Below are 22,664 nucleotides of genomic sequence, written 5' to 3' on the forward strand. Positions count from 1 at the left end.
AGTATCTGTTCAGGTCCTCCATCCACTTTTTAATTAGATTGTTTTTTGTTGTTGAGTAGTAGGATTTCTTTGTATATTTTGGATATTAGCCCTTTATTGGAGGTATTGTTTGTAAATATCTTCTCTAATTAGGTTGATCGCCTTTTTATTTTGTTGATGGTTTCTTTTGCTGTGCAGAAGCACAGTTTGTTGTAGTCATAGTCATTTTTTGTTTTAATTCCCTTGCATTTGGGATCATGTTCACAAATATCGCTCTGAGAACAAGGTCCATAAATTTAATGCCTATGTTTTCTTCTGTGTATTTATTGTTTTCAGGTCTTATATTCAAGTCCTTAATCTATTTTGAATTCATTTTTGTATACAGAGTTAGATAGCAGTGTAGTTTCATTTTTTTTGCATATGGCTTTCCAATTTTTCCAACACCATTTATTAAAAAGGATTTTCTTTCTCTGTTGTATAATTTTGGTTCCTTTTTTGAAAATTAGTTGCCCATGTATGTATGGGTTTATTTCTGGACTTTCAATTCTATTCCATTGGTCTGTGTACCAGTTTTTCTGCCAATACCACACTGTTTTCATTATTGTAGCTTTGAATCCAGGGAGTGTGATACCTCTGGCTTTGTTCTTTTTTTCTCAGGACTGCTATGGATATTCAGGCTTTTTTTGTAGTCTCATACAAATATGAGGATTTTTTGTTTTATTTCTTTGAAAAATATCATTGGAATTTTGATGGGGATTGCATTAAATCCTGTATATTGCTGCAGGTAATCTGGCCATTTTAACTATGTTAATTCTTCCATGAACACGGAATATCTTTCCATTCTTTGTGTCTTCTTCAGTTTCTTTTAACAATGTTTTGTAGTTTTCAGTGTATAGATCCTTCACTTTCTTTGTTATGTTTGTTCCTGGTAGTTTATCCTTTTTGTTGCAATTGCAAATGGATTTTTTTCACATTTTTTTTCTAATAGTTCATTGATAGTATATAGGAATACACAGATATTATTGTATGTTCATTTTATATCCTGCAACTTTACTATATTTGTTTATTGCTTCTAATATTCTGTGGTGGAATCTTTAGGGATTTCTATATAGAATTATGTCATCTGCAAATTGTGACTGTTTTACTTCTTCATTCCCTATTTGGGTACCTTTAATGTCTTTTTCTTGCTCTAGCTAGAACTTCCATTACTATGTTGAATAACAATGGTGAGAGTGGGCATCCTTGTTGTGTCTTAAAGGAACAGTTTTTAGTTTTTCACAATTGAGTAGTGTATTACCTGAGGTTTGTAACATATGTTGAGGTACTTTCCTTCTCTACCCATTTTATGGAGTGTGTTAATCATAAATGGGTGTTGTATCCATGGTAAAATACTTGAATAAATGAGTTATTGAATAAGTGAAACATTCCAGCAGAACCCAAATAGACTGGCCAAAGCTGAGCTGAGAAGAGAGGACTCCTATGTAAAGCACTTTGGATGTACAGACAGACCCTCTGTGCTTCATCAGGGCTTTATCATTCACACATAGTGGCATAGACCTCAGCCTCCTGTGTTTGCATCTCAGTACCAGAAGAGAACACATACTCACTCTTAACAGAAGCAGCACTGAGTCATACAGCCTGAAAACACATCTAAAAATGGATGATCACTCTCTTCTTTTTCCTGCTTATTTCAACAGCAATTTTCTCAATTTTTTCAGAAGGTCACAAGCTTGAAAAAAAGTATGAGGACATGAAAAGAATCAGACCTTTAGTTTTCCAATAAAATCACTAGCATAAAGAAGTAAAAACCAACAGCCAATCAGATGTCAGCAGAAAAGTTCATCCCCTGTAACCCCATTCAAAGCTGTTCACCAACTGCTTAGCTATGCCACCTGCTCACTGTACAGATTGGTCTCCCCACACACTGATGACCATCACCACATGTCCCTGGACATGGACCAACAGGCTTTCCACATTTTATCCATTCCTCACCACCACCATGCTACCATCTCCCTCTCAGTAAATGACCAGGCCTTCTACTTTACAAAATCGCCTCAAACTCCATCCAGCCCCTGAAACCTTATGAGTTTGTCCTTAATGTAGGGTTGCCTATAAACCTATTTTTAGCAAGTAAAAATTCAAATGCCCATTTAAGTAAGAATTTCAGATAAACAATGGGAGATGTTTACATATACTACAATAATAGTCACTGGTTATCTGGAATTCCTCCTGTATTTTTTTCTGGGAACTTTACTACAAATTATTTGCTCCTGTATTCTTGCCTCAATACCTATAGGAAGATGGTAGTTTTGAAATAAAAATCTGACTGTCTCTATCTGCTACTTCGGTCTTTCCACAACACCTTCAAGCATGACATAGAAGATTCCTTATGAACAGGCTCCAGCCAAACCATAGCTTCAGCTTTATCTCCCCTGTATTCCAGCAGAATCGTTTGTGTGTGTGTTTTGTTTTTTAGTCCATAATGTTTAATGAGCAAAATGTGGGAGTAGTAGGAAGACAGGAGGGGAGAGAAAACTACAGAAATGAACCCGAGGGTGCCCATGCTCTTTTGTAATCTCGTTCACCTGAAATCCACCATTCACTGCTTTGGAGAGCATGAAACCAAGACTCAGACAGGTTATGGCAGCTGCAAAGGCTCACACAGCACAGGGGGACCTGAACCCAGTTCTAACTGGTTCCCAGGTGAGCACCCATTACACAGGCTCCACATGACACAGTAGGAAGCAGAAAAGGAAGGATGCTCCTCTCTTTGTGTTGATAGGGAATCTGAAGCCTAGGATAGGGCAGTGACCTCTGAAAAGACAGTGATTATTATGGGAGTGGCACTGATTGACACACACATGGTGGCCCAGGGAAGGGCAGCACAGCCTGGGTCTTAAACTTAGTGGCGGTGCACGTACTGCACCAGCTCTGAGCCGTCCTGGAAGCCATGTGGGCCCTGGGGACAGACAGTACAGTTGCCTGGCCCTGGTGTGGTGTGTGGCACCATGCTGGACAAGTGGCTGGGGGACTTGTGTCCTTGCTGCTAAAGCCATACATTGCAGGGATTGAAGTCCAGCCAATACAGAGATTCCGTGGCCAGATTACAGGGATTGAGGTCCAGCCAATACAGAGATTCGGCTATCCTAGGGCATCTCCTCAACCTGCACTGTGAACTTTTAGGGGACCCTGGCTTTGATGAGCAGATGTTGGCTTCTATTAGCCACGGTGGTTAAGACCTTTCCATGGAGGAGGGGGTGAAGGAAGGGCCTTCGGCCTTAGAGAAAAGGAGATGTGGCCCACTCAGTGTGCCTTTTACGCTGTTCTTTAAAAATGTGTTTACGAATGTAATGTCTATTTCTTGCTTGACATACATATTTTGTTTTGTCAAAAATTGAATTATATTAAGTACTAGTAGCATACCTACTTTTTACATTCAGCAACATATATATGAAATATCCCTCAAATTACTGGAAAACCACATTTTGAATATTTTTGCCACCCATAAGATTTTAATATTTTATACATATGTGCTTGCGTAATTACCAGTTATCTCTACCATTTTCTCTGGAGAACCATCCCTGACTTCCCTCCCTACCACCAGCCCACCCTACCAACACGCTCTGTAACAGGTTAAGTGAACTCACCCCTCTGAGTTCCCATACCCCCCTTGCTGCATTCTAATAATCACTGCTGGTCTTCCCCACCAGCCCAAAGTTACCCTAATTATATCTTCCATTTCTGTATCTAATCCCAGCACAGAGCAATATGTCTCAGACATAGCAGGATACCAATAGCTCAAAAGTTGTGTGATGAATAATTAGTCCAATCTTTCTTTCCAAATCAAAAATTGTCTAAATTTTATGCCTAATTATTTCCATTCAACAAAAGTTTATTGAACATTACAAGGCACTGTGCTGGCTATTGTTCAAAGATGATTAGCTCTGGTTTTGCCCATGATAGTTTGTGTTGTAGTGAGGGAAACCACTAAATCGAATACATGAATAGAACAGGCACAGTGATAGAGGGTCGTATATAATATGCAGAGTGTGCAGCCAAAAGACTTTCGGATCATCCCAGATATATGTGTGTGTGCTGCATATATAAAGAAAAGGGGTCTAGCTATCTGCAGCCACAGCTCTTATTCCACACGTCAGTCTGTCCCTTTCACCCAGTAACTAACTCCATGTTTGCCTTTAATACTTCTTCAGTTTATTGGCTGTTCTTTTACTCTATCCTCAAACTCCAGTTAAACTTTAAATGGAAAAGATAAAATTGTGGAATGGTAGAAGATGAGTGTTACCTGTACGTGACAATTCAGTTCACATAGAGAAAGATGTAAAGGTAAACACTTCTATTTTTAAAAGTCAATTTACTAAGGACTTTTCTCATAGGAACGTAAACTTTTTGCTTTATATCTATTAGGACTTGGGAAATAGACTTAGAATTTAAAGTTAGTGATAGCTGCCATAGAGGACGCTTATAGTTAATCTTATATTTTTGTTCCCCACCATCTTCCTGAATCTATCCCACTTTGCTCAGATTCTCCAAAGACCCATAAGAGAATATAACAAGGTAAAGAGATGCTTTTCATTTTTTTTAGAGGATTTCTGCCCTGAAACCCAGCTCCTTTTCTACCCAATAAATTATCTTTGGCATCTTTGAAGGAAACCTTAAGATCTTGCCCCATAAATGGCTGATTGTCTCTTATTTGAACCCCGGTTGACCCCTGCAGTTCAGGAACTCATTGGAAAACCAACTTCTTAAACTCCCCTCAAAGCCTCCCATTGATCCAGAGAATTCACCATTCTAGAATGGTTCTCTAAATGTTCAAAACAAGCATTTATCCATATGTCAGCCAATTTTTCTATTATTTCTGTTATACTTCCTAAAGATCTGTTCCCACAATCTTGTGACTTCTATAATCAAGGAATGAGACTTAGAAAAGAAGAAAAAAAGGATACCCACAATATTGTTCTCAGTTCTCAGGATAGACGTGTTATCCTATCTATTTCTAGTCCTATTTGTTCTTTCTGAATGATTTTGCATACTGCTCTTTGTAGGTAGCCAAAACTCTTTGCAACGTTATGGTGAGGAAGGTAGGATGTAGGGCTAGCAGAAGCACCTTCTTAGTTTGCATTACTAGTTTTGAGCATCATACTCCGTGTGGTGGGTACTGTTGGCAGATGGTCTGTTATCCTGTTTGTGTCGAGGTATTACCCCTGGTTCAGAAAGGCAACAGGAAATTGCAAGACCTCCATCAACAAACCAAAAGTGGAAGCCAAATGATATGTCTTTATCTGCATGTAAAAAATGTTTATAAATCAGAACTATTATTAAGAAACCAATAATCCTGAGAGATTTGTATTCATTAATCATTTTAGTGTTGCATGAAATACAACACTAAAGCCTTTAAAGCCTTTCTACCACAGAACTAGAATAGTACACACAGGTAACCCAACTTCAATACGCCTTCAAAGGCATTTCTGTCATTTGTTACTGAACTTATTTCATCATTCAAAAAATAATAATTACTATATCATATCATTTATTTTTAAAATTACCAAATATTTTGTTAGCAACTTTAAATTAAAAAAAAAATTCCTAACCAAATTTTCTAAATGAATTATATTCACCTGGGCAAAGTGAAATATCTTTAAAAGGAGTATTGTCACTACACATTTCCTGTTGGTAGAGGTTAAGAGCTCAAACTGTGAAATTAGAAAGACCTGGGATTAAATTCCAGACCTTCTATCTGTTACCTCTATGAATTTACTCATTCCCCTAAGCCTCAATTTTCTCAGTAGTTACAAGGTTGCTAATGCCTACCTTGTTGAGGTCTTGGGAAGATTAGAGACAGTTAATATACTGTATCAAGCATATAGTAAGTGCTCAATAAATGGCAATTAGGCACACAACCCTGTATAAAATAGGACAAGCCAGTGTGAGTATGGAGTTAAAACACTATATAAGTCACTACCTTTCTTGGAGAGTTGTTCCCTTGTAAGTACTATTGGAGAGGATGGATTTCCATGGCCATTAGTCATTCTTGATTTTGAGGCTGTAAACAAAGACAATAGCATTGCCACAGAAAGATTTCCTGTCCAGCTGGCGTGACTCAATGGTTGAGCATGGACCTATGAACCAGGAGGTCAGGGTTTGATTCCCAGTCAGGGCATATGCCTGGGTTGTGGGCACGATCCCCAGTATGGGACATGCAGGAGGCAGCCAATGACTCTCTCATCATTGATGTTTCTATCTCTCTCTCCCTCTCCCTTCCTCTCTGAAATATATATATATATTTTAGGGGCCCGGTGCATGAAATTCATGCACTTGGGGTCGGGGGTCCCTCAGCCCAACCTGCCCCCTCTCACATACTGGGAGCCCTCAGGGGATGTCCTACTGACGGCTTAGGCCCGCGCCCCACAGGGAGCGTACCTAAGCTGCAGTCTGGCCTCCCTTTGTGGGAGGCGACCGAGCTCGTCAGGGGAAGGCACCAGCCCCATCGCCCCACTGCTGCAGCCACTGCCAGTCACCGCAGCTGCCAAGGTGTTTTCATCAACATGGACTCCAGTCCCTTCACCAAGAAAAAATGACAACTTTCTTTAGGCATTTTCAAGATGTGTCTTTCATAGGATATGGATTTCTTTCTTTATTTTTTATCCTCACCTGAGGGTATGTTTCCATTGACTTTTAGAGTATGTGGAAGAGAAAGGGAAAGACAGAGAGAAACACTTTGATTGGTTGCCTCCTGCATGAGCCCTGATCTGGGCCCCGGCCAGGGAGGAGCCTGCAACCTAGGTACATGCCTTTGATCAGAATCAAACCCAGACCCTGCTGTCTGCAGGCTGAGGCTCTATCCACTGAGTCAAACCGGCTAGGGCAGGATATGACATTTCTTAGCCCTCCAGCAGCGGACCTTCGTTTTTTTCTCCAGAAGTGTGGTGGAAAAACCCTAGATCACCTCTTTGGATTCTTATTACCCAAGTTACTAAGAATATTACCAGTGGCATACAGGAAGTTTAGCCAATATGCAGTCAGAAAAGGTGTTTCCTCTATAGTTCACACCAATGGAGGGCTGGGCCCTGCCCAGGCCTAAAGCCTCTGGCCGAAGCTTTAGGCCTGGGAAGGGGACCTCCAGCTCCCTCTGATCATCGGCTCAGCCCCTGCCCAGACCAAAAGCCTCTTGGGCAGGAGCAGACCCCCAGCTCCCTACAATCAATCGCAGGGGGTCCGCTCCTGCCCAGGCCGAAAGCAGACCCCCAGCTCCCTGCCCAGGTGATCAATTGCAGGGTGTCCACTGGTGTACCAGGCCGAAGCAACGCCCAGCTCCCTGGGATCGATTGCAGGGTGTCCGCTCTTGCACCAGGCCAAAAGCCGCAGCTGGCGGCTTTTGGCCTGGAGCCTGAGTGGACACCCAGCTCCCCGCCTCCGATGGCAGGGGTCAGCTCTGGGCACCTATGTATGCAAATTACCCGCCATCTTGGTCGGGTTTATTTGCATACTCGCTCTGATTGGATAATGGGCGTGGCATGGCTGGTGGGCGTGGCTTAGGTGTAGCGAGGGTGCGGTCAATTTGCATATTACTGTTTTATTAGGTAGGATATATATATATATATATATATATATATATATATATATATATATATATATGAAATACAACACTAAAGCCTGAAATACATATATATGAAATACAACACTAAAGCCTGAAATACAATATATATATATATATATATATATATATATATATATATATATATATTTTTTTTTTTTTTTTTTAAGATTTCCTATGTGTATAATCCCTCTGCTATGTATATGGAAGTCCCACAGGGACAAAAAAAAAGTAAATTTATCAACAGAAAATGCAGATGCAAATATTTGAGCAATTTTCTACAGATTAAAGGTTCTTGGTAACTGAATTTTACAGAAATACTAGAAACGTATGCCATTTCACAGACCATGTCCATAAATATTTGAAAGAAACATTTTTCTTGATTATTGTTATACAAATCTACACCATGCACAATGCATAAACACAAAGGCTGCCTCCCCATCCCCAATGAGTAAAAACGGGGCATTTCCCTGAAACCATCACTAAATTTAAAGCAGAACACTTCTTCCTAACAGTCTCACTCTGGACATCAACTAAGAGAAGGGGAAAGGTAAACCTACGTTAGCATACCAGGCCTGGGCACAGGGACTAATTTTAATAAATCAGAATAGGACATGAAAATGTCAACTTAATCAAGCATTTAAATTTTATTAATCAAGCCTAATTTTTATGAGTGCAAATAATCACTGAAGCTGGACAAATTTGTTCTCGATTGCATCAGAAACATAATTTTAATATTTAATGGACTGATGAATTTAAATAGAGAATTATCTTTATGAAACATGCTCTTCATAATTTGCCATTAAATGAGAAATAAAAAAACCAACATAAATCTTACATAAAGGTTATTTAACTAAATGTTGGTACTATAAGTATTATAAATGCATTATGCACTAATTTAGCAATCACACAGTACACTACATAAAGCCGAAATGATAAGTGGAGCAGGCCCGCTTTTCCTAGAATGTAGAGCTCTTGTGTTGTATTGTGGGAAGCTCACGATGAAATGGGTATGGAGGTTTTGTGTGAGGTTTCATGAACATTCTTTTCATTCAGGCTTTTATGCTACAATTCACCATTCACCACAGACATTCTTCCAGTTCAAATGTAGGTCCAAGCCCACAAGGGCTGTCTTTTGTGAAGTGATTATTCTTTACAAAAAAAAGGATAAAAACTATTTTTCATTATTATTCATAGAAAATGGATATAAGGGGGGAAATGAAGTTTTCTGACTATATGATCTGTGACATTCAAAACATGCTTCATTATTAAAGTTACATTTTTTGGCATATTCTCAGGCCTCAAAATTTCTAGGCACAAGAAAAAAAAATCAAATTAGCATCAGAATATTTTTTCTCTTCAAATGTCCACCGGTTCCTCTAACCCCCTTCACTACTCCTAGTATATCCTTTCAAATAGGCAGTAGCTGTGAATTTTTGTAAAAAGTGAATCAAACCTTATAAATTTTCCTAATGTTAATCTCCAAGATAAATGATTTTTTTGTTGTTTTCCAATCTTATTCTTTAAAGGTTCCTAATGTTTCAAAAGTGCAGCATTTCCCTGCATTGCATGTGCTAAACTATATATTTACCTGACAAAGAACTTCTTGCCTATTGTGGCTTTAATGCTCCCAGACATATCGGATGGGGGTAGAGCAAAGGGCATTTCTGGGAAGACTGGGGATTGGAGGACATGGTGCTCACAGAGGTCAGAGCCGCTCCTCTTGCTTTGCAGACAATGTTTTACAAAGGCAATGCGGACTCTTCATTAGACACAAAAAATAAAATTCCTTAGGTTGTTTTTAATATTTCAAATTATGCCTTTTTGTTACAACTTGGTGACTCTGGAATGGAAATTTGATTTTCTATAGAGAGGCTTAAATACCTAATTTTCCTTTTATTTAAAATATGTTTATTATTAATGGAAAAATGATTTGCTTTAAAAATTAAATTTTATAAAAACAGATGACTTGTAAGTCTAATGGCTATCTTTTCGTTTCATTTGCAAAGCACATTAAGCAATTCAATAATTTGGCCTTTTGTGTACATTTTGTGTACATTTTTAACCTGAAAAATAATATAGTTTCAAGAAAGCATTATCATTTAAAAAGCATACTATAGGTTAATAGTTGACCTATTTTCCCCCAACTGAAATGAATTAATATGCAATATCCTAAAAACAATCAAGATAAGAATTTCCCCTGCAAGCAAAAATACAATACATTGTGAAGCCTTTAGATGGAGACATAGTTCAAATAAACACAAGAATTCAGTTCACAGTGCTTTGTGTAAGTATAAGAATGAACATTTAAGAATACTGAGAAGGAAATACAAGAAATTCATTTAAGATGCTTATACTGATCATAGAATTTATAATATATTTAGCCTTTCTTAATGGAAGGGGTTTTTTTCTGCGTATTAGGCTGACACTTAAAAAGTAAAAGGTTATGCAGTCTTGGCCAGTAAAGTAAATTCACTGTCCTTGCACCTTACAGCAAAGCATATTATACTGCAAATAAGAATGCTGTTGTTGATGCAGAATACAGGCTGTATGTAATCAGTGGCATGCATCAGAAGTCATCTGATAGCCACATTAAAGCCACATTTCCTATTAAGAATCAGACTAAATTACAACATGGCACTTCCCAGAATGAGCCAAGGAAATGCATTCTGTAAGAAGAAATAATTGTATTTGAGTGTCTCTGTAAAAATCGGGAAGTCTTTTAGCAGTAAGTAATAATGCTTTTCTTTTTAGTCTGCCTTCTTTTGTACTGCAATATATTCAACCTCACTGGCAAGTCTATCACACTAATTATTATTACATCTAGGGGCTCAGTTATCTTGATGACAACTGTGGCTGAAATACTCCAAGGTCAAATTCTTAATAGTGTGAGTCAAACTAAGCAGCCATCATATATACATTTGCTTTTGAGATATACTCGATGAGACAGTATATCCCAGACCTATTTATAAATCTTAACTTTTTTTTTTTCAAAAGTGGGGCAAATTATATGTACACAGCATTCATTTTGCCAAAAGTTCCCCCTCAAAAATCTCATGAGAAGCACATGTCCTGTTCTGAAAATGACAGCATAGGCTCACCTACAATAATCTTATTAACACAACAGTCTTCAGCTCGACCTCCTGTACTTTTAAGAGATGTGAGATAATCTGAGCAATTATATGCATCTTCTCAATCCCTGTGATACTTACACATGTTATAAATCCACTGGCACAAAAATGCATGCTCTGCTTGATTTCTGCACACACGGAATGGAATAAATGGACTCCAGACCATGTTGAAGAATGCTACTCTCCCCAGATCTTCCACATCTCTAGGGTGGAAATAGGCATTTATTTTGCAATGTATCCAAATAGCATGTGTGCACATTTGGATGTTCTATGAATATGAAATTAAATATGAAACTTCTTTCTTTTGTGACAGTTTTCTTGTTAATTTTTTAACATCACAGTTGCACATCAGGACAGTAGTGATTTCTTTAACTTAATAGTTGCTTTTTTTATAGATAGTTTGAGTAAAGCTTTTGATTGTGCAACTTTTCATTCTGGACATAGCAAAACATCTACTTAACTCAAAGATTATTTCCTGGGAGAAAAGTAAACATACAAAAGAAACTGGTTTGTGTCGGCTTTGGCTTTTGAGGGTTTTGGGCTTTGTGGTACTCAAGATAAGGGTAACATAACCAAGATTCTTTGGGTTCCTTTTTGCTTAAAGGGGTATAAATTAGTGGAAGGCTTTATCCCTGGGAAAATCATAATATGGCATGTTTTAATAATTATTCATGGAATTTTTAACCCCCTTTGAAACTTTAGTCTTAAAACTTGCAAACTAAAATGATATTAAAAAGCAATAAGTAGTATCCACTGTCCCATAATGATTTTAATTTGAAGTTTACCAAATTCACTTTTCCTCATCCTTTCACTGTCTTGGTCTTTCTTCTCTGCATCCGTCTGGTCCCTCACTTATACATCTTTGTCTGGTGGAATAAATCTAAACATGTCATATTTTTATTCAGATTACCAACATTATTATTAACATTTCAGCCAGATAAAATTTTATTTCCTTGTAAATCATAAAGTGTTTAGCTATATTGAATTATAATTAAGTCATAATGTTAAAAAGAGCTGCCATATAATTATATAAAATACATAGATTCTACAGATGCAATTTTGTTCCATTTTGAAAATAGATTATTTTTTCAATGTACAGCCACATATTATATTTTATATGGTAATGACAAATGTCCAGCAAATATGGACTAGGAAAGGAGAAATTTGCTTTTAAAAATAATGTTTTCTGCTTATTCTTTGGGGCTGTAATGTCGCTGGCATGCTGCATTTGGGGCTGTCTACGTGTGTTTTTTAAAATGTCATCTCTATTAGTATTACATTCAAGGAATAGTACCAAGAATCAGTTCTTTCAAGACCTTCCTCCAGTGTGTGGCATATAAGTCTGTGACGAGCGACATTACAGAAGGTCATGTCACTTTTAACTGCTTGCATTACATCTTTCTGATTTCCCTGGTGCCCTTCCTTTGTTTGATTAATACTACTTGTTTTCAAGCAAGGTATCAGAAAGCATAATTTGGAAAGAGAATTCTAGAGCCCATCTAAATTATTCCCCCTTAAGAATAAAAGGAGAAAAAAAAACCCAACTGTAGAAATGTATGTTTTCTAACATACTCATTTTTTCCTCACTCTTCATTATTTTCCTTAAGGAAATACTACATATGTATTGTTATTGAATTATTGCTGACAAATATTTGGGCAACTGGACTTTGTGTACTTGAAAACAAAGCTAAGTAGTCATTTTCTTTTTCATTTGGAGAGAAAAAGCTGGAATTTGACACTAGGACTCTTAGTTTATTTGTTTTCCTTAGTTAAGTGCTAAACTCTAGTACTCTCTTTCTAAATAATAGGTGTTATTTGAGTTCTCTGGAACATGTTGCAATTTTGTGCAGTCATTAAACGTACTTCAGTGATATATACAGTTTGTTTTTAAAAGCTCAGTTTGCAGTTTCTATATTCATTGCATTTGGCCAGGGCTCATGTCTTAAAGCACAGACTAGCTTCTGAGGCACTCTTGCCTTCAAAGGCATCTATTTCATTGGACCATTAGAGCCTGAAAATTAGTTGTGAAAGCATTATCATTTTAATTGGAATCTTTATCCATGCCTCTACCTGTGCCCTTCTATGTGTTTCTTAATGAAACATGAACCGGAATTTTGTATCTGGTTAAGAACACTGAATATTTTGCCCAGAAAAAAAATTTTAATTTCAGAAAATAATGTTTAAAATATTATTAAATTAATGTTATTTTTATTTTTATTAATAGCCAACATTTTTGAGTACTTCAATACAGGAACTTTGCTAAGCACTAAATATACTATCTCATTGGATCCTTGATCAACACATGGAATAGGTGCTATTATTATCTCTATTTTCCAAGCCACCTTAAACTTCACCTTAGCAAAATATAATAGTGGGATACATTCTGAAGCAGCTTAGAGGCATCAATAGGAAAGCCACCTATATTATAAATCCTCACTTGTAGGTATTTATGGTGTAACATTAAAAGGGTGCTGGGGGAGGGGAAGGCCCTCACTAGAGCACTAAACACAACACAGGGGCCTCTTGCTAACACAACACTCTTCTGCCAAATGTAAAAGCAAATGGCTGCATTGGGTTGTCCTGGCTGCACATTTGTGAAGCAATTGTGCATAGCCAATTGCCCACTTGTGAAGGGGAAGAACAGTTTTGGTTTCACAAATGAAGAGCCTGAATCTGCAGACCTCTTTGAGTCATTCTCGAACATAAGATTTGCAATTGATTTGTAAAATGTGTAAATTAAACTTTTGGGGTTTTTTATGGTTCAGTAATATTTTGAATTTTTGAAAATCAACTAGAAGATATTGGGAGATTGCCCAGTTGGTGTTGCTCAGTGGTTGAATCAATTCATGAACCAGAGGGTCATGGTTCAATTCCCTGATCAGGGCACATGCCCAAGTTGTAGGCTCAATCCCCAGTAGGGGACGTGCAGGAGGCAGCAGATCAATGATTCTCTGTCTTCATTTATGTTTCTGTCCCCCTTTCCCTCTCCCTTCCTCTCTCTGAAATCAATAAAAACATATTTAAAAAAAAAAAAAAGATAGTGGAATCTCCAAATCTTAAAATGAAGGTTAAATATTCATGGTTTGTATTTCCAGGCAACTATTTCAAGGCATTTTGAATATTTGCTTTTATTAATCTGCATCATTGATTAGGCATAACTCTTTCCAGGCCAGTTAGTTCTTCTGTGAGATAAATGATAGGCACTTTACTAAATTGTATTCAAGGATATGAAGAATAGATGATGTATTCATCTATTCACTCTATCACATTTCTTGAACACCCACTATGTATGTTGCCATCTGCTAGGCACAATTTAACCATGATTCTGTCTTCCTAGCACCTGCAGAATAATAGTAAGTACTAAAGAGGGGAGGCATATAATACATTCTTAATAACTTTTGAAAATATTGTTGGAGTTTGTGCACAGGAATAAAAGTATAGTATTTATTTTATTTTTCTTAACATTTTTGATAAATGACTTTGTATGGGTAATTTTAGCACAAAAAAAAAGTCACTTAACTTAATGTATATCAAATCATCATATTGGCCCTGGCTGGTGTGTGTCAGTTGGTTGGAGTGTCGTCTCATACACTAAAAGGTGGTGGGTTAGATTTTTAGTCAGGAACATACCCAGGTTGCAGGTTCCATCCCTGGTCAAGGAGCGTACAAGAGGCAGTCAATCGATGTTTCTCTCTCTCAAGTTAATTTATAAAAATCATCATTGTTGTATACCTAAATATATACAATTTTTATTTATTTTCATAATTTTTTAAATTTTTCAATTACAGTTGATATACAATATTATATTAGTTTCAGGTGTACAAAATAATGATGAGACATTTATACAACTTACACAGTGATTTCCTCAATAAGTCTAGTACCCAGTTGACACCATACATAGTTATTGCAATACTAGAAGCCCGGTGCACGAAATTCGTGCACGGCGGGGGGTTGTCCCTCAGCCCAGCCTGTACCCTCTCCAATCTGGGACTCCTGGAGGGATGTCCGACTGCCCGTTTAGGCCTGATCCTGGTGGGATCGGGCCTAAACGGGCAGTCGGACATCCCTCTCACAATCCAGGACTGCTGGCTCCCAACTGCTTGCCTGCCTGCCTTCCTGATTGCCCCTAACCGCTTCTGCCTGCCAACCTGATCACCCCCTAACCACTCCGCTGCCAGCCTGGTTGATGCTTAACTGCTCCCCTGCCAGCCTGTTTGCCCCCAACTTCCCTCCTCTGCCAGCCTGGTCACCCCTAACTGCCCTCTCCTGCAGGGTTGATCACCTCCAAGTGCCCTCCCTTGCAAGCCTGGTCCCTCTCAACTGCCCTCCCTTGCAGGCCGGGTGCCTCCCAACTGCCCTCTCCTGCTGGCCATCTTGTAGTGGCCATCTTGTGTCCACATGGGGGCAGGATCTTTGACCACATGGAGGCAGCTATATTGTGTGTTGCAGTGATGATCAATCTGTATATTACTCTTTTATTAGATAGGATAGAGGCCTGGTGCACAGGTGGGGGCCAGCTGGTTTGCCCTGAAGGGTGTCACAGATAAGGGTGGGGGTTCCCTTGGGGCATGGGGCGGCCTGAGCGAGGGGCCTGTGGTGGTTTGCAGGCCGGCCACGCCCCCTGGCAACCCAAGGGGAGGCCCTGGTATCTGGAATTTATTTTCCTTCTACAATTGAAACTTTGTAGCCTGGGGCGGCAGCCATTCTGTGGCAGTTAATTCACTTTCTACAATTGAAACTTTGTAGCCTTAAGCGGGTGAGCCTGGCCAGGGTGTGCGGAAAGCTTTGCTTCCCCTGTTGCCACCGGCAACCCTGGCCTGCTCTCTCAAGCTCCATTCTGCTGCCATTTGTTTGAATTTGTTTACCTTCTATAAGGGAAACTTTGTAGCTTGAGTGGAGGCTTAGGCCTGCATTGGCTATGGAAAGCTTGGCTTGCTCTGTTACCTGGGAAACATTGCTCTCTGTGGCTGTAGCCATCTTGGATTGGGGTTAATTTGCATACTTGCCCTGATTGGCTGGTGGGCGTGGCTTGACTGGTGGGCATGGCTTATGTAGTGGAGTGATGGTTAATTTGCATATTACCATTTTATTAGAGAGGATTATTGGCTATATTTCCTATGCTGTTCTTTACATCCCCATGACTATTTTGTAACAATCAATTTGTACTTCTTAAGCCCTTCCCCCTTCTATCCATCCCTCCAACACACCTCCCATCGGGCAAACATCAAAATGATCTCTATATCTATTAGTTTGTTTCTGTTTTGATTGTTTATTTTTTTTAGAGTCCATATATAAGTGAAATCATATGGTATTTGTCTTTCTCTGTCTGGCTTATTTCACTTAGCATAATATTCTCTAGGTCCATTTGTGTTGATGCAAATGGCAAGATTTCATTCTAGTTTATGGCTGAGGAATAAACTTTTTTATCTCTTTGTCTATCAATGGTCACATAGGTTGACATCGAAAAATAAATAAAATAGGTAAATGACCAATCTTAAAGATTACTTATTCTAAATCTAAAATTTAAAACATCATTTTATTAGAGATAACAAAATTATAATAATTTTTTAAAAATCTTGTGAGAGGGGAATTTTTTTCTTTTTATTTTTTTTTAGAACTGGGTAGGGGTTGAGAGGTTGCTCTCTACTGTTCCATAGTCTGGTTTAAGTTCTAGTTCAGCTATTAGGTGAGTTCTTGAGATGCAACACATACCAGTATACTGAAATATTGTGACTGCCTTTCCTATTTAAATTTCCATCACAAATAGCCCAATTTTAAATAGCCTGGCATATAACAACTAATTATTAGTTTTCTGTATACTTAGGATATGAATACTTAAAAAAATTTTAGTAAATTGAAAGTCAACATGAAAAATTATCTGATAGTCCTCATTTAAATTACTGGGTTATAAGCCTCTTTAGAGCTGTCATGAGTATAGATGAATTATCTAGGTGTTCCTCATTTTGTATTCCCACAGTACCTAGCACTGTGTTCCCTGGGCAAGGGGATTTATAAGAGTGCTTATGGAGTGACATAATATAGTTCTAGAGAGAAGGTCAAGAATCCTTCTTTCTTTCTGAGGCTGAATTGCTTTGTATGTCCCAAAATAAGTGTAAACTCTCTCCAGATATTGGAAATAGATATTGTGCTACTATGGTTTCTTCAGAATGCTGAATGTCCCAATGAAAGACCACAGAATTCTACCATGTGATAAAATATTTGAAGTATGACATTAAATTAGGAACAATCTCACAGGTTGTCAGATGCTTTGAGTTATATCAGTTCTGAAGGCTTGTGTTTGGGCTATTCTTTTAAAGCAGTTAATGCATTTAGAAATATCTGAGGAAAAGTATTAGAATAACTGAGATTCCTGACATATTATTTCAGTTTATGTAACTCGTTGCATAATACAGTCTTAGTTATTGAAGTTTTCATTCAATAATTAAGCATATTCCTGTTTTGTATCAGAAAGCCACGTGAAAGAAGGACTGGTGGTCTCTATCTTCTAAAGTTAATGAGCTTTGGGAGAAAGGTTAAAATATTTGTTAATCACTATTCTATCACGTTTATTCAGAGGTAGAGGTACAGACTAGATAAAAAATAAAAATGTCACAAGAATGAGAAATGACATAAATAGAATCATAATAAATTGCCATTTACTTGAATAACGCCCCCCCCCCCAATTTTTTTAATTGTTGGTTTCTGTGGAATATTTGTGTGTGTGCGCGCACGTGTGTGCACGCTTGTGTGTGTGTGTGTGTGTGTGTGTGTGTGTGTGTGTGTGTGTGTGTAGGTGTGTAAAACCATAATACAACACCTGAAACAGGTTGAAGTTCCATTAATAATGGCTGTACGCCCTGGCCAGTTTGGTTCAGTGGATAGAGCGTCAGCCTGTGGACTAAAGGGCATATGCCCGGGTTGTGGGCTCGATCCCCAGTAGGGGGCATGCAGGAGGCAGCCGATCCATGATTCTTTCTCAGCGTGGATATTTCTCTCTCTCTCTCTCTCTCTCTCTCTCTCTCTCTCTCTCTCCCTCCCTCCCTCCCTCCCTCCCTCCCTCCCTCCCTCCCTCTTCCTTCCTCTCTGAAATGAATAAAAATATATTTAAAAATAAAAAAATAATGGCTGCAGTCATTTGTTTAATGACTGCACAATACTGATTGAGGCAAGCAGAAATTATGTGGCAAATCCAAAATGACTATTCCATTCTGCTGAGGTAGGTAAACCAGGAACCATTTAAAAAGACATGCATGTATACCCACCTATATTACATACATATTACACACATTTGATTATTGAATCTATTTCTAATTTTCTTTCAATAATAATGTTCAGTCTTGTTGTAAAATCACAGAATTAAAGTTAGCATACAAGGTAAATCATAAAATGAAAAAGTAATACAGACTTAGTTAGAACTTGACATTTATACATAAGAATTAAAATTTGAGACATGAAAGATGTTGTTAGTTTTATGCCATTGATCACCAGCATGAATCAATGAACAGACATTGATAAGTTCTTTATCTTAAGAGTTTGCTGAAAAGTAAATTAAAAATAGCAGAGCTGTTTTCTGCTTAGTTATCTAGCTCCAAATTTTAAGTGCCTAATTAATATAGACAGCAGAATAGGTAAAAAGGAAATTTCCTGATTTAAAGCATCTCTCAAATTATGTTCATTTACCTTATGCATTATTTCAGATTGTTTCAGTTGTCACAGAATATTTCACACAATGGGGTTCCCCTGACTGGGATTCAGTTCCCTGGTTTTAATCAATTAAAGGCATGGCATTTCCCTCATCCTTATCTCTAGATCAAATATTCCCTCTCCGTGCTTCTGTTTCAAATGTTAATAAAGTTTTCATTTCCAAAAGGTTCAAAATGACAGAACAAAACTCTCTCTTTTAAGAGCATGAAAACGACTTCTGTTTCTGTCTGCAGGTAGTGGAGGACATGCTAGAGGACGAGGAAGAAGAAGATGACAAAGATGACAAGGTAATTATCTTTCCCAGCACTTGGGTACCTGGGGATGGGGAAATGTAGACCTGACACTGTTTTCACAGACAGTTAAAAAAGGAGTTGAAGTGTTCAAGTCCAGAAAATTGGACAGTGCTGTTTATCATCCTAACAATGCCACCGCATGTTGCAAAGAGGGAGAGAGGGCTATAAATCCTCTTCGCTTTTGTCCAGAGCTGGGTCAAATATTTTTCTGCTAGGAACAAAAAAAATAATAATAATTCAGCTTGTCTGGAACTTGATAGCTTGCGTGAAGATAACGGCAGTGACAACTGTTTTTGAAGGGCAAAAATTTGTCCTATCTTGAGTATTACAAATCAGGCTACACTTTGGGGAAAGAGAGAAGAGAAAAAATAGCAGGCTGCATGAGCTGAACATGGATATTGTCATCTGTAATTTTCGAAAAATTGCTCATCAGAGGAACACATGTGAGCGGAGGGCATTTAAATAATCCCAGGGCTACTGCCCTCTGCTTAGACTTGACTTGGAATGGCCCCGTGGCTCCTTGGTCAGGGAAGTGTGGTCAGAGAGGCTCATTTTTCAATTGCTGGTTGGCTTGTGGATGGTGACCACAGTAAATAACAGCTAGTTTCTGGGACTGCTTGGATTGGTTGTCCCCTGGGGAGAGAGGACAACTGGAGGGAGGAATTAGAATGACCTTGCACCACGGCAGCAGCGGCTGGGGTTGGAAGAACGGCTTTCTGTGGCAAGGAGGATAGCGATGCTGGTTTATAGTGTTTGGGCAGGTCAAGATCTGAAATGTAAAAAGTCCTAGGGTGAGATTGGGAGGAGGGAAAGAAGCTATCATTCATTATTTCTGTGCTGTTCGGCATCTAAAACCAGATTTTTGACCTTCACCAGAATCTATCTGAATTCTGTTATAGTAAAGCAGTGAAATTTTTTTTGAAGAAAGGAGAAAAACAGTGTATCTTCATTTATACCCTTGACCTTTGGTTCCAGGAGAGATGTACAGTTATATTTTAGTTTAAGATTTTGTGTGCTGGAAGTTAGCATTGAAAATGTCAAAAAAAAATTCACAGTGATTAGTTAACTCCCAAATGATTTTTTTCCTAATATTAATGCTTAAAGGAAAATGGAAACACACACACACACACACACACACACACTTTCTCCCTTCTAATGCGATTTCAAACATTTTTAAATTGATAGAGCTTTTATGTAAAATTTTTCTTATGTACAGCATTTAGTCATTAGTGACATCATCAAATATAAACTAACAAAAATAGTTCTGCAAAAACACCTATGTGCTTGTTTTTAATGTTAAATAACATGAGCATACACTTATGGCAATAAATGATATGATTTATTGTTAAGGTCAGTGGTAGAGCTGTAGAGAGCCTGTATTTTAACGCAACATGCCAGCTCTGAATCATCATTTCTCTGCTGATAAACACTGAGCTGCCATCCATTTATGGCCATTTTCCCTTGCTTGTTGCTGCTTTATTATTAAAGCTACCATAAAGATCCATTCCGACAGCGGGCGTTTCCCCAGAAATGTTAATAAATGGAAACCCTTAGTGAAGTCTAGTACTTCAGTGTCCTGCTTGAAGTCAACCTGAATTTTATAGCCAGTTTGTTGGTATTCTATACCACTAATCCCATCTTTATGGTCATTTCTTAATAGAGAGGATGTTAGCTGTGGTAAACCAATAGCACACCTGGTTGACCAGCTTACCAAAACATAGATGCCAAGTAGAATACACCATGGTGGACATAACGGCAGATCTCCGAAGTGGCATCATTGTGATCCAGTGTTTGGTGGTCTGAAATTGATAGCGCCTTGCTAATGTGTTTTTAGATCTAGTTTCCAAAGTTGATTGAAAGGAGTGCTTAAATTACTATGTGAATTCAACTGTATTCTTCTGTACAGAATGCCAACAAACAGTGTGTTTTCCATCTGAAAGGACTATGAGCTGATTTTCATAAATCCAGTTCTTTATTTGAGTGATATATAAGGAGGTTTCTCTTTTTATTCATAATGCAATTTATAGCATAAAAATCATTTCTGAACGAAAAGAAAATCTCAAATGTAATAATTTATATTTTAGGGGCTTGCATGATAGAGAAAAGAATCTTAGAGTGGATATTTTTAAATACAAAGTTTTTACTCTAAGAAATGGAAATATGAGAGGCTCCTTCAAGTTTCTGTTTACCAACTTCCATCTCTTGACTGGCTCTCGCAGCGGTAAATTTTGTAAGTCTTGGCTATCAGTGTGTCTGAGTGGGAGAAGGGTAATTTCCTACTTTAAAAAATGCATTGGTTCCTCTATTTAAAGTTTGTGTATAGAGTCATGCGTAATGGAATTTCATGAGAAAACAAATGTATTTTTTGCCATACGAGCAGGTGCTGACCTCTCGCTCTCATTATTTCTCTGTTTTCTCATATGGTATAATAGTAGGGTCAGGTCAGTGGGTCCTCTTATAGGATAAAAGTAAAAAAGATTAATAAATGTGCCAAAGCCTCACTTTAATTGAACCTGAAGCATATGTTGCAAGTATGTAAAATATGTCCCAGATGTTTCACCAAGGCCAGTGTCTTGGCTTTCCCTGATTACCACAAGGCAACTATTAGTCCTATAACCTTTGGACTTGGGGGTAAATGGGGTATTACGTGGCACAGAATGAGAGCACCTGTTTTCCATTCAGCAAAGACCCCTGGCAGGCTTTGCCTAAGCCTATCCATATGTTTTCACTTAGCAGATTGTTGGGCGATTATGAAAAGTGTCTTTCTTTAGAGCCAACATTGATATTAGTCACTCACAATGAAAGGGCAAGTCATTGGCTACTTGACAAGGTCCGTGTGGGCATAAACTGAAGTCATTTATTTCATTTGAGCTTGGAGTGTTTTCTCTCAACATAATTATATAGATGGTATAAGAAGTTGAAGCAGACAAAGCTATAATTACTTAACATAGTGGTTTTATAATAGCCTTTCTCTAGTGCTGACTTTAGCACCTGGGAAGACTTTGGTTAAAGTTGGTAAAAGCTAAGTCATGATTTACCTGAATCCCCAGACCTTGAAGTTTTGTACAGGATGGCCGTTTGAGTATTTGTATGTGTGTGTGAGTTCTTCCTTTTTACTAAAACAGCTAACCATTATTCAGCTGAGGGTTTGTGATCCTCAGACTTATTCCAGAATCCATTGTTGACATTTATGTAAATCTAAATTTTGGTGGCTTTTCTCTTAATTCAATTCTATAATTTTCACAAAGGTAGAGAATATGGGTTTTAACTGGTGGGTCTTAATTATGAATCATTGACTTGCTGATATTTTCACTTACCTGCATTATGTTAAGCTTTGCTGGAAATGCAATGTTTCCTGGATTAAATGTTAGAAAGACATCATATTGTATTCTCAGTTCCCTTTGTTGTAGAATATTTTTTTCTGCCATCAACCACAAAGTCGCAGTTTGTTCTGATTTTTGACCTGACACCAAATCCTGCCTTTGTGGTTAACAGACTATCTCAGTAAGTAAGGCTTAGTAAATTACCTAGGAGGAGCTAGCAACAAGCCATTTAAAAGTGACTTTAACTATGTTTTATATAATACAGTGGTCAATCTGCATAATCTAGACATCTAATTAATGAAGATCAACTTTCGTTTTTGTAGCCTAAAAAGTTTAGGCATGTTCCCCATGGTGTGTCTTATCCTTATAATAGGATCCAGCTGCAATATCAGGAAGCAGAAGGTAGAATGCAGGTTTTCCTTGGGAAAGCATGGATTCAGATGCGCGGCATTCTACTGTTGTTTATTGGTAAAAGATATTAAAATGTCCAAGCACTTATGCTCACATTACTTCTCCTTTACCTTCAACCGTTATGTCAGAGTTGTTGTGTATCAAGATATCTGGACGCCGTGAATGAAACATATCTGAGTTACTTCAAAATGCACAGATTGTTTGCTTTAAT

At 38.0% G+C, this 22,664-nt stretch overlaps 1 protein-coding gene across 16 annotated transcripts in view; it reads left to right on the forward strand.

Annotated features, from left to right (window-relative positions):
• MCTP1 (multiple C2 and transmembrane domain containing 1) overlaps window positions 1-22,664 on the forward strand; it is a gene marked incomplete at both ends in the record, with an annotated part of 442,947 nt that overhangs the window by 356,514 nt on the left and 63,769 nt on the right. For all 16 annotated transcript variants that reach the window (XM_079799000.1, XM_079799009.1, XM_079799010.1 and 13 more), the window contains one exon: window positions 18,660-18,713. In XM_079799000.1, coding sequence (XP_079655126.1) covers window positions 18,660-18,713 — 54 coding nt within the window. The remainder of the gene's footprint in view (window positions 1-18,659; window positions 18,714-22,664) is intronic.

Source organism: Cnephaeus nilssonii (assembly GCF_951640355.1).
Source record: "Cnephaeus nilssonii genome assembly, chromosome: 2".
In the NCBI taxonomy this organism is placed as follows: domain Eukaryota; kingdom Metazoa; phylum Chordata; class Mammalia; order Chiroptera; family Vespertilionidae; genus Cnephaeus; species Cnephaeus nilssonii.